The sequence below is a fragment of the Sinocyclocheilus grahami genome, unplaced genomic scaffold (assembly GCF_001515645.1).
Source record: "Sinocyclocheilus grahami isolate Dianchi unplaced genomic scaffold, SAMN03320097.WGS_v1.1 scaffold55.1, whole genome shotgun sequence".
Taxonomy (NCBI): domain Eukaryota; kingdom Metazoa; phylum Chordata; class Actinopteri; order Cypriniformes; family Cyprinidae; genus Sinocyclocheilus; species Sinocyclocheilus grahami.
The window spans coordinates 3,210,362-3,223,343 of NW_015505234.1; the positions used below are offsets into that span (position 1 = coordinate 3,210,362).

General features: G+C 38.3%; 1 protein-coding gene and 1 pseudogene across 1 annotated transcript in view; one reads left to right on the forward strand and one right to left on the reverse strand.

Moving 5' to 3' along the window:
* Positions 1-933, reverse strand: part of LOC107583880 (cocaine esterase-like) — a 3,480-nt pseudogene extending 2,547 nt beyond the window's left edge.
* Positions 934-3,975: 3,042 nt separating this feature from the next.
* Positions 3,976-12,982, forward strand: part of LOC107583881 (zinc finger protein ZFPM1-like) — an 86,516-nt gene continuing 77,509 nt past the window's right edge. The window contains exon 1 of the mRNA XM_016270232.1: positions 3,976-4,370. Coding sequence (XP_016125718.1) covers positions 4,331-4,370 — 40 coding nt within the window. The 5' untranslated portion in view covers positions 3,976-4,330. The remainder of the gene's footprint in view (positions 4,371-12,982) is intronic.

Here is a 12,982-nt window from a genome sequence, read left to right on the forward strand (position 1 = left end):
GAAGTTGATGTATTTCCTCAGCGACCAGCACGGATCAGCTCTAGGCATGACGAAGCGAATATCGTCCTCTTTTGGAAGACCAAACAAAGTAGTTTCGCTTTCTTTCTTTGCGTGAACATTTGGGCGGCGTTATGCAAATCTTCCCACATCGTGACTTAGACATGTGGGGGCGTGTTAGAACGAGCCGTTTTAGGTAGGTGTGGCTGACTCTTAACTTTTATAAAGAATATCTCTTTGGATATATTTGACTTTAGTCTTTGCAACTTTACAGATCTTCTTTATGCACCAAGAGCTTGTAACACTCCAAAGAGAAAGGAAAAATTGAAATCGCATCAAATGACCCCTTTAATGAATATAGTCATACTCACATGAATGGGTGCTGGGTGGTGTTTCTTATGCCCTCCCATCCCTGTACAGGACTAGGTGCAGCCAGGCGGAGAGGGCCAGCAGGCGGCTGGGCAAAAGGAATGCCAAAATACTGCTCCACCACTTTTTCTGAGCCTTTAACTTTCCTATATTGGCCACAGATACTGCCATGCTTTAGAACAACCACCGGCCCAGAGTCTGTACAAAAACAAACAAATCTGACATTAACACCCATTCTTTAATACAATTAATTATATTAGTGATTAATTATATTATATTATATATTCCTGTCCAGTAACAATACTCTTTCAAAAATGAATAAAATACATAATTATGTCAAAGTTTATTTCACTGTATAATGTTCAATGTTATCTAAAAAGCAACATAATCTAATGAAATTCTTACCTGTCTGTTGAGGGACTGTCCAAGCAGCAGGGTCAAGTACAGGCAGAGCTAAATTTATTTTATCATAGCTGTTCTTTCATTAAAGACGGATACAGCCTCTCATGTAATGAAGAGCTCACAAAATCAATCACTCACACAGGCACAGTTACAAAATCCTGGCATTTATCCTGATCCTACTTTATCCCCTTAAAAAAACAAATCAGCTGATACATGTGTACAAAGTGGGATTCCTGTACAGAGAACAGAAAAACCTGTTGTGTGTATAAATAGTCATAATTAGTATAGAACTTGATCTCTGCATCTCTGTGTTCTGTACTGACATGTTTGTTAGATTAGAGTTCTAAAATATTACATCTATTGGTGAAGTGAACCAAACACATAAATCAAAATTTTAAAGAAAAATCATAAATGTTTTATTCTCAGCCATTCCCATATGGATCATTTAATTTGCCATCACAGTAAATTCTTCTGTGAAAGCGGTTCATGCTGTACCCAGTGATAAAGTGTGCGCTAATGCAGATGGTAAAAGAGTGTCACAGAGGCTCAGATTCTTCAAAGGTAGGTTAATAATTCATGTCTTATGTCGGTTTTATTGAACAACGCTAACAGGAAAGCTTGAAGGTTACGAAGCTGAGTGAGAAGTTAAAAGCTGTATCCATTGACACTCACTTAGTAGTCGATTTTGTTGTTGTTGTTTTTTTAAAATAAGCAGTTGTTTGACTGGTGGCACAACAGTTATCAACCCTCAACCCAAGAACTGATCTGCTCACACAAAAATTGCAAGTTCAACCTCAAATGTAAATGCATTTGAAATGCGGTGTTCAAAATATAGATTTATTGTTTATTTTCAGTGTATCCTGCTTCAGTTTATTGTATTGTTTATTGTTTATGTCATCATTTATTGTCATTATGAGTGCATAATCCTTTTTATTTTAAATGTTGATTTCATCATGTTTAATCTTGAAAGACATGATGAACAATGTTCCTCCAACATCAAGATTAACAAGGTTAGACATTGATCTTGTAAATAGTTGTTAATAGTCTGCCCAAATAGTTTGCTCTGAACCTTCTAACAAATCATGACACAACACAGAATTGTCAGTTAGTGTTTTATTCTAGTGTTGTTGCTATTATTTGTGGTTGCATCACAAGTTCCAGTTTGTTAACACATGACATGGTTGATGTCTTTGACTCATATTCAAATGTTGTGGCCTGAGAGGAATGTATCTACTAAGTAAGCTCATTGCAGAAATGGTCAATAGGGTGGCCACTACTGTGGGACATGAGTTAAAGGCACAAAATGTAATTTTTGCCGCTAGAGGGCGCGTATTCCAAATAAACAAAGAGACAAAGGCGTAGTTTGATGACGCCATGACGGTGTGGAATCATGGGAGTTGTAGTCTTCATCCCCACAGCCGATGTAATCTGACGGGCTCGGGCGGAAATCATGTTCATGGATGAGCTAATGATTTGTTAACGTAGTAGAATTAAGCAGGGTGAGGCTGAAAGCCGTCGAAGCGAAAGGAGGCCGCTGAACCAGCGCGACACACAGGTCGAAAGCAGTGGAGCTTTTATTATGCCACAGTCGACTGCTTCCGCTTCTTCTGGTTGTGCGTATGTGGTAAAAAAAAGCAGCTCTGTTTTATCATACTAGATACATTTGAAGGTTCTGTTATAATGCTACTATGTGCGGTCGTCGCCGGTCTATTAAAACGCACAACACATTAAAGAGTCTTTGGTGCTTCCATGTTTTCTACAAAACAAAACCGGAAATCGAGGGGTGATGGCGTCATTGGCAGGCGACACAATGACACTAAGGACACGAATTTTCACTAGTTAAAATTGCTTACTTCTCTGGATTTAAACATTCTTCGAAACATTTGGGATAATGTAAGTACACAAGGCAGCAAAATATATAACACTGTTCTAGTGGGTTTTGGATATTTTAATAAAAGAATCTTACATATTGTGCCTTTAAGCTTTTTCTCTGGTCACTAGATGGAAGCAGTGAGTTTTTGAGTAGGTCACAGTGCCAGCGTCTGTGCTAAGAAAATGGTAACAGCATTCTTACTTTTCATGATTGACTATAATCTATAATTGTAAAACTTTTGTATTTCAGTAATCACCACCCAACATTTACTTGGAGATATTGGCCATGACCCCATTTACAGTAAATATATAGAATGGAATAATATTTATTGATTCCTCTGAGGGGAACCGCAATGTTGCAGCAGCAAAAGAGAGTAGAACAATAAAAATGCAGAATTATATAAAATAGACAAGGAAAAATAATACAGTAAAAATTTTTTTACCACAAAATATTGATCATATAAATTATTTTTTACATAAAAAGTACAACAATGACAGATTAATAATAATAATTCATATCAATTAGATATGTTATTAATATTATATAGAATTGTGTTGTTTGAATTATTTATATATACAGGTAAGGGTGGCCCAACCAGTTATTAGGTTTAGGGGGCAAACACTTTTTCACACAGGGCCATGTAGTTTTGGATTTTGTTTTCCCTTAATAATAAAAACCTTCATTTAAAAACTGCATCTTGTGTTATCTTTGACTAATATTTAAATTTGTTTGATGATCTGAAACATTAAAGTGTGACAAACATGCAAAGAAATGAGGAAGGGGGCCAACACTTTTTCACACCACTGTATATTTTAATTAATTGTTTTATTATAATTATGTATAATAATAAAATTATTATTATTATTAATAGGCTACTTTTATAGAATGATATTAGAATGTATTTAATAATACTAATTATCTATATTACATCTATCTATATTAGTCCAATGATAAATCAATATGATTGAATTCATAGGATTTTTATATTAATAATAATAATAATAAATATATTATAGTAAAGTATTATTATTATGTATATATAATCGTTTATATATAATTTATGCAGTACAAAATTATAATACTAATTTTAGTAGAGGTAAATAACTTTATTATTTTTGAATAGCCCCTTCCAGATTTTCCGTATACGCTCATTCTTAAGAAAATGGTTTAGCATGCAAACGAGGCACACATTGCATGCCTTGCACGGATGGAAATGTGATGTTTGGGTGATCGAGAGCTTGCTGGGAGCGCGGGCGCAGTGAGCGGCGTGCGGCATGGCATCATACGCAAGGGGCGTGACGGAGGCGTGTCATAACATATCAGCGCCACTGTTTCATGTGTCGATCGAGCCCTGTTGAGAACTGCGCTCCCTCTGTGCTTCACCGGAGTAGACATAAACAAATCATTCAAAGCTAAAGGTTTAGTTTTCTACAGTATCATATGCGCTGTCATCGGCAGAGTTTTCTGTGGCTAACGGAGAGGATAGATTCGCTCCTCTGGGAAGACGTCGAAAAGTAACTAAGCCTCATTCGGCTACAGGTAGCACTTTCGGCTCTGAATATCAAAGTGCAGGTCATGCGGGTGTCTTCGGACGGGCAGAGAACTGTGATCCAGTGCTGCTGTTACTGCTAGTGACTCCGGTGGACTGATCGCTTTTGCCGCAAGCTGAGCAGGAACGACGGAATAAGCATGTCTCGAAGAAAGCAGAGCAAACCCCGGCAGATCAAACGTAAGCGTTTAAAGTTTCACTAGTACCGGTGCTGTTGTTTTGAATAGTGTCTCAATTTGATAAAGTGTGTGACATTATTCATATGACTGTATATCATTGGTTTTTGAGCACAACGTTGTCATGCCTTTAAATAATTTCGTGGAAACTGACAAGATCTTTCTATTAACACGAGGCACGCTTTGGATGTGTGAGCGGTCTATTCAAACAGTCTTTGTGTTGTAATGGTTTTAAGACAGTAGAAAAATTAGAAATGGCTATATTTACTTACAATTGCCATGGTAACCAACAGCTTTTGGGACGCGCGGCTCATTTTGTAAAAGCGCGCGGCACGTCAACGCCGCTGAAACTCGCGCTTTACTTTTCAAATACAGCGGGCGATAATTGTGTGAAATAAACCCGTAATAGTATTTTAGTTTTTAATTTGTAAAAGTGCTTTCGTCTGCTCCAACCGAAGTGCAACGTCAACCCTGGCTTCCTGTTTAATACTGTTGTGGAAACGTCACTGTTCTCTGAAAAAGACGATATGAGTTCAGATAAACAGCGATCCGATCTCAGTCGAGATAAGGATTAAAATTGGATCTTTTATTTGTTTTCTGTCTGTGGCTGCACCGAGGCTGCTGTTGCATTTTCCTCCGGCTTTTCAGTTCTCTTTCCAGAGATGAGACGTCAGATAGCGCGCCCAGCTGATCTCTCCATATGATAGTGGAATACAATTGGATCTTTCCCCCTCCCATCTTTCCATTTTAACCCTATAATGTTCAGGCACCATTAGTTGGTCTTAAAATGACATTTAATGATTGCATGCAAGATATGAAGTTCAGTCATTATTTACACACCATCATTTTGCTGCAAACCTGTATGACTTAGCCTTCTTCTGTGGCACACAAAAGGAGACATTTTGAAGAATATCTTGGTTGCTCGTTTCCATTTAATGACAATGAATGGGGACTGAAGATGTAAAGCCCTTAAAACAACGCAAAATATGAAAGTGGTCTATGAGACTCAACTATGTTAAGCCATAAGCTCTTCTTGACACTTTTCTGAGAAAAGTAGCAATGTTTTAATTTGTTTGAAAATCTTTTCAAGGAAATAGTTGACACAATTCAGAAAACCAATCAGAATGATTCGTTTATGAATCGGACTGATTTGGTTCTTGAGTTCAACTGACTCTTTTAACTGGTCGCAACCGTTAACAGCTCTGCGGAGTGTAAGATTGTTAGTGAAAAACAACTCTGTTTCTCACGCAAAACAATCATAAGTCTTATAGGAATATAGTGCGCTATAGTCTTATCACTTTTATTATACTTTTGAGATGATCATACCATCCTTTTTGAGACTTGACATCTTCGTTCATCATTAATTGTGTTTGGAAAAAAGCAACCATCTTTTGACTTCCACTGATGATAGAATGTCATATAGGTTTGGAACAACATGAGGGTGACAGAAATTCATTTTTGATTGAAGTAGCCCTTAACATGTTGTGGTCGATAAATTCATAAAGTAAAAATCAAATTCATTGGCCCCTGCCTCTCTCTCTCTTTCTGTGAAAAGAACCAACAGCGTTGAAAAGTCGTTTTGCTCTGGTGCCAGGCGCTGTTTCAGTTCTTCATCCAGAAGAGATGCTTTCGGGCGATAAGCACAGTAGCAATATCTTGGAGGTTGAGTTTGAAAGGGCTGTTCAAAAAAAAAAATATTAATGCAATTCAAAGGCAGAAAGCGACTCTTGAATAGGAAAGAAAAATGGTCTGATAAGGCAGCATTAGCATATACCACTGAGTGTAAATGGACGGTATCAAGGTTTGTTTAAGTGACTGAGTTATACGAGCACGTTGGCCAGTAATGCCAATGACCTGCTGACCCATGAAGGCGTTCTCTTAATTGAGATGTCTTATCTGATATAAAGCTATCTCTGGTTGGTTTCTGCAGAACTCTTTTTCTTACCTAGAGGCAGCTGCAAACAGTAGAACCAGCGTTACAGGCCAGTCATAGCTGATGTTTTGAACAATTCAGAATAAACATTCCTTATCTTTCCTGAAATGTTGAACCCCGTGAAGATTTCATATCTGGTGGCTTTTGAAGTACACATCGGCAGCTCCACGAGTCCCCCATTGACGTCCCATTAGAGTAATGGAAAGGAAAAGTATCTCAGATTTGGCCCTATATCACCCCAAAGGTGAGTCCCCCCCCCCATTACCAAACATAGGAACTCATATGGATGTCTCACATCGCTCCTCTTATCTTACCTTTTTGCATATGTAAACGTGAAGGCGACACTGTATAATAAGTGTGCGATTGCATTGTTTGTTACACTCTTGCTGGAAGGATTACAATCCTGGCCCCTCCAAAAGAGGTATCCGGTATCATGGAAGATTGTGTTGAGAGGAAATATTTTTGTGTGTCTTTTGTGCGTCACTCTCCCAATGGTGAAGATTGCGCTGATAGATTATCCATCCCTCCCTGATGGTGAGATTAGCTCACGGCCTTAGCGGGGGCCACATCCCAGGACTTATATTTTGACGGTTGAGATGGGAGACAAGATAGGTGAGGCGGTGATCTCTGTGGAGATAGTCCCAACGTTGAGGGGGGTGGGGGGACATTGGGATTATAATTACATTTGGCTGAAGCATTCTCATCTTTGTCATGTTTGTGTTGTTGTTGTTTGGGACTGGCTGGGTGTATCTCTAGATAAGTAAAAAAAAGAGAGAGAAAAGCAGATAAGGGTAGAGTAGGATGGCAGGGCTGATAAGGGCTGGGGGAGAGAGGCAGGAATACAGAAATGGTAGATGGATGTATGCTGCGTTTTAAAAGCAGCTGCCTCAGTGAGATCGCAGGGGCCGATAAGCGAGCCGTTGAGATGATTGGGAGATAACAGAGAGGAGATTCTCACAGATAACAGCCGAGTGACATCATTCAAACGGCTCCGAGGTCGGCGTGAATTATTCATGAGCTCCCAGAATTTGGCGTCAGCAGCTGAAGGATGTTTGAGAAGCCCGGGCCAGACAATGCACTTGTTTGAGTTACCACCCCCTGTACCTTGGGCTTGCACCTTTGAAAGCGTGGACAACTGATGGGATCTCTTCCTGTTTTTGTTGAAAGCATTCTCAGAGCTTTCGCTGCTGTTAGGTTCAGAGTCCCCGAGGTCTAGTTTAATACTCCGCCAAAAATATTGAAAAGAATGAGAGATCACAGGCTTTCGCACACATATTTTCACACATATGCACACACACTGTTGCGTCTTGTTAGTTTTGCTTGTGTGTTTTCCTTCTTTGTTCTGCTTTTAGCTCGATGTGAACTTTTGATAAAGCCTGGGGCCTGATCTCTGGTATAGATAGAGATCGCCAAGTGCGATAAGAGTTGTTATCAGCGCAGAGCAGGCAGGAGCTGAGGCTTTGCTGCAATAACAAAGCTACACGTAAGAACAGCAGGGCCCTGGACCCTGGCAATCAGTTCCAGCCCTAATGTGATTAATGTTGTTGTATAATTAGATGATAGGTGTGAATGCATTCACCCCCGCCTTAGTTACTCCCCCACCCTCTCGGTTCCCACCCTTGTGTTTTTCTCCTAACAACCGTTGTGGTTGATTAATTTAATTAAAACTAATTCCACATATTACTCACTGTAGATCTTGTGTTAGATAGCATTGAGATGCAGAGTTTTTTTTTGTTCGTCGATGTTAATCTGCAGTGTGCGTTTTGGTGAAAAACAGCAAAAAAAAACAACAATTCAACTCTACGCCTTGTGAAAGGAAACAAGAATGTGGCATCAGCAGTATGGCTGAAATGTTGATTTGCAGTGAGATATTAGATCCTGAGTGATAGTGGGTGCAATGAACACTGAGAAAGTTATAAAGACTTTATAATGTGTTGCAAATCCAAGGACGCTTTCATGACTTTGATAAAAACATGATTATCAATGATTTCTGGTATCTGATCATCTTTAAAGCAGGTTGTTAAGGTCTTCAAAGTCCTGCTTTTAATTATTATTAGCTTACTTAATAATGCATCTTGCTTTTGAACTGTGCTTATAGATACTAATGTTATGGTAAAATGAAGACAAAGCCAATTATTTATATGTACACTACCATTCAAAACTTTGAAGACTTTTATGCTCACTAAAACTACACTGAAACCAGTAATAATGTATTCCTGTGATAGTAATTTTTTGTAGAAATATTGATGTTATTTTAGGATTCTTTGATGAATTAAAAGAACAGCATAAATGTTATTATGATGAATATTACATGTCTATTATAGGTTTAACACAAATGCTTTTAGTGAGCCAAAAACATATCTTAATATATTGATGTAAGGATTTTTATTTATATCTTTGTTGCTTTCTGCTGACAAATCTCTGTCACTCAATCTTCAACATGCTGAAACCTGACATTTTTATCTAAAACCCAAATCTTTAACCACAACCTTTTTTTCTGAAATGGTTTATTTGTTCCAAGTAACCCATATAGCTATAATTTTACTACTTATTTATTATAATTTTGTGTAATGTGTTAATTGGTCAATACAGCTGGTGATTGGTGCAGCCCATGAGCTCTCCTGATTGGGTGAGAGAGTTTGAAACGTGTGGACTGAAAATAATGTCAAAAAGCAGTAACTGTGGATTAGAATTTACTGTTTAGGAAGTGTCTGTTGTTTGCCACGGTGAAAGGAAAAGCTTTTAGGTGTTTTGATGAATTATTGCTCTTTCCTAATGTTAACGCAAGGGGAAGTTGAGTGAGTTATGATAACTGAACCCTCACTGACCTATTAGCACTCCGAAATCCTCACTTCTTCCTTTATGTAAACTCATAAAAAGCTTGAGCTAAAAGCTAAATGTTTGTGCTAAACTAAGTGTTTTTAAACTGTCATAAACACAGATTTTTTTTTTGTCTTTTTTTCAATCTAATATTTGCAAAAGAACAACTATCTAGTCAACCACATTTTTTATTTTGTTTGTTTAGGACATTTTATGTAAATATATGTAAATTACACTTGATGATGTCACCTTATGCAGTGCTGTCGGAGCTGTCAATATGCCATCTTTCTCAGCAGCATACAGTAACCATAAAAGTTGTGAGGCACCCCACCAAATGCAGACATAGCATAAAGCCTTAAACACAGCTGCAGTTGCATGTGATTGTGGAGCGGTGGATGAGAATAAAATGTTAATGCGTTATTAAGGATCCTGTAGCCTCTGGCCCCAATGCAATTAAAAACAAGATGGGAATAGGGCAGTAATCTTTTAATGTACTGTTATCACATAGCATCTTATGGAGAGGACTTATTTTTATGTGCAGTTTTGATAAGAACGGCGGAGGTGAGATTTGCCATCGCAGGAGGGAGATTTTTTTTTTTTCTCCAGAAAGCTGCTGTAATAGAGTTTTCTGCGCTTTTTGGTTGGAGTTAATAAGTTGCGTCTTAAGGAGAATGGAGATATGATAATTTGCCCGATGTGGAGGAGCCATATTTGATGTGGATCACGGCTAACAGGGTTGATTAGATTGGCTGAGGTTTGATGTCATGTTCTTTATTTGATGTTAATTGGCATGGTTAGGGGTGTGGGCCATAAATTTGATGTAGCGCTAAGGACATAAAGTTCAAGAGTGACACCATATACTGTTCCCTCCTTTAAAAGGATCAGTACAGATATCTCAAGGGGGGGCTTTATGCAAACAGTTCAGCTGGGTGTATTTGTCTGAACCATAAGGCTGTAGATTAAATCTGTAGGTCACATCCCAGTGGCATTCAGGTGAGTTTCTGTCCCAGAGTGTAAAAATAACACTCTGGGAGAGTAACAGTCCTCACTGGCTTGTTTGTTATGGCTGCAAAGAGCCGAATATAATCAAATGCACAAGGTCAGGTTTTCACTAATTATTTAATGTTTTGAGTTTCATTTTATACTCATAAAAGTGGCACCACAGACTCCAAAAAGATCCCGACGAGTGGATTAGCGAGTTTTAATCAAAGGTCAAATAGTACAAAAACTGACCAGAGGTTAAATGATTAGTTCACTTTCAAATAAAAATTTCCTGATAAATTACTCACCCCCATGTCATCCAAGATGTTTATGTCTTTCTTTCTTCAGTCGAAAAGAAATCAAGGTTTTTGATGAAAACATTCCAGGATTATTCTCCTTATAGTGGACTTCAACGGCTACCAAACGGTTGAAGGTCAAAATTACAGTTTCAGTGCAACTTCAAAGCGTTCTACACGATCCCAGACGAGGAATAAGGGTCTTATCTAGCGAAACGATCTGTCATTTTCTAAAAAAGAATAAAAATTATATACTTTTTAACCTCAAACGCTCGTCTTGTATAGCTCTGCAATGCGCATGCATACTCTGTGCAGTCCCGTTCGAAACGGTTATGGTAGGTCAAAAAACTCCCATCTCATTTTCTCCTCCAACTTCAAAATCGTCCTACATCGCTGCAGAAGTACTGACCCAGTGTTTACAAAGTGAACATGCAAAGAAGGTCAAAGCCCTTTACAAAAAAAAACGGTAAAACGGCGATGTAGGACGATTTAGAAGTTGGAGCAGAAAATGAGATGGGAGTTTTTCGACATACCCTAACTGTCATGAACCGAAATGCACAGAGTTCACGCAGAGCTAGACAAGACGAGCGTTTGAGGTTAAAAAGTATATAAATTGTAATTTTTTTTAGAAAATGACTGATCGTTTCACTAAATAAGACCCTTATTCCTCGTCTGGGATCGTGTAGAAGCTTTGAAGCTGCACTGAAACTGTAATTTTGACCATCAACCGTTTGGTAGCCGTTGAAGTCCACTATAAGGAGAATAATCCTGGAATGCTTTCATCAAAAACCTTAATTTGTTTTCGACTGAAGAAAGAAAGACATAAACATCTTGGATGACATGGGAGTGAGTAAATTATAAGGAAATTTTAATTTGAAAGTGAACTAATCCTTTAACTGGTCAGTGTTTGTGGCCCTCCACAACATCAAAACTGACCGCCACAAATGAATGCATCTTTGAAGGGAACCGACTGTCTTCAAAAAAGCTTTGATGTCATTTTCATTTCATCTTTTCTATAATGCCTGATAAAGTAGGGAAACAGCTATTTCTGCAGCTCCAATAGCACCTCCTGCTGGCAGAGGATGACTTAGCATTTTCAATCAGCCCGTCTGCTGTTTTCGTTCAGACCAACGCGAAATCGACTAATGTTTTTACGCAGCGAACATGCAGATCAGAGTTGTAAATGTAAACCAGTATATATTAATGTTGTCAAAAGACCCGGTACTTCGGTACCAAGTCGGTACTAAAAAAATGAAAACATTACGGTACCAGGTTTTTTTTTAAGTACCGGTGGTACCGAGTCCCCGGTCAACCCGGTTCTTGCGCTATCCGAAAGGTGCGCAGATGCACTGAGACATGGCGACCTCAAAATGAGGAAACGCATCAAACTAACAAAAAACTTTAAAGTCAGACACCCGGATCAAATGAAAGAGTTCAAGCAGGTAAGTTTCATTTCATCCCATACATTGATTTATTTGTGGCTACCCGCCACACTATCAAAACTCACCACCACAAATAGATTTTCCAAAAGGCTTTGACTTCGTTGAATAAACATGAGCACTGCACGTGACAGAGTTGAAACCCGGTGCGGGTGTTTTTATATCACTGTATTTCTGAAGGAAACCGACTGTCTTCAGAAAATTATGGATGTCATTTTCATTTCATCTTGCCTGTAATGCCTGAGCAGCGTTTGTGAGCGGAGCGCTTATTTGAGTACAGCCGTTACCGGGGAAGCTTCTATCTCTCCCACTCCAACAGCACCTCCTGCTGGCAGAGAATGAGTTTGCATATATATGCCTCCACAAATAGAGTGCAAGTCTGTGGGAAACACCGCTTATGTTATGAATATTATTCAATATTTTAATTTGAATGTCGGATTGAAATGAACATCGCTGTTATTAGAGTAGTTAATCGTTAGCATAAGCGCGGCTAATGCTAATGAAATGAGCATTAGAATGAAGTTTCTTTATTAACTATTTAATGCTCCTATAACTTTTATTATGGTAAAAAAACAGGAGGACATGATGATATTTACTATTTTTACACACCAGAGGCATTTAAATGAATTGTGAATAAAGGTGCTTTCACACCTGTAGATCGATTGCTTTGTTCCGAAACAGGGATTAAAATTATTACAATGTTGCTTTTTATTCTTGGTGTGGTTCGCTTTCACATGGCAAAGTTTCTAAACGGACCAAATTTGTTAATACAAGTCACGCGCGTGTAAACTGTTCTCTCATTGGTCAAAGTTCCATGGTTTATTTTCCGGGATTCCACTTAGCTGTCACACATGTCATCTGTCAGGATGGAATGATAACAGCTTATTGTTGTTGTTTTTTTTGTAGCTGTCCTTATAATAATATTATAATTTTGAGCAGGAGTCTAGGATTAATTGGGAAAACATTTTTAAAATGCACCTACTACAAAGAAGAGCAATAAGACGGCATTATAAAATTACAAAAATGCACTTTGATTTTTGAATGGCAAAGACGTGCTCACCCACACACATTCACAGGTTCATTTTGAGGTATTAGCAAAACAACAAAGCTAATGCTTTTCACAGAACTTACGTAATTACCCATCATA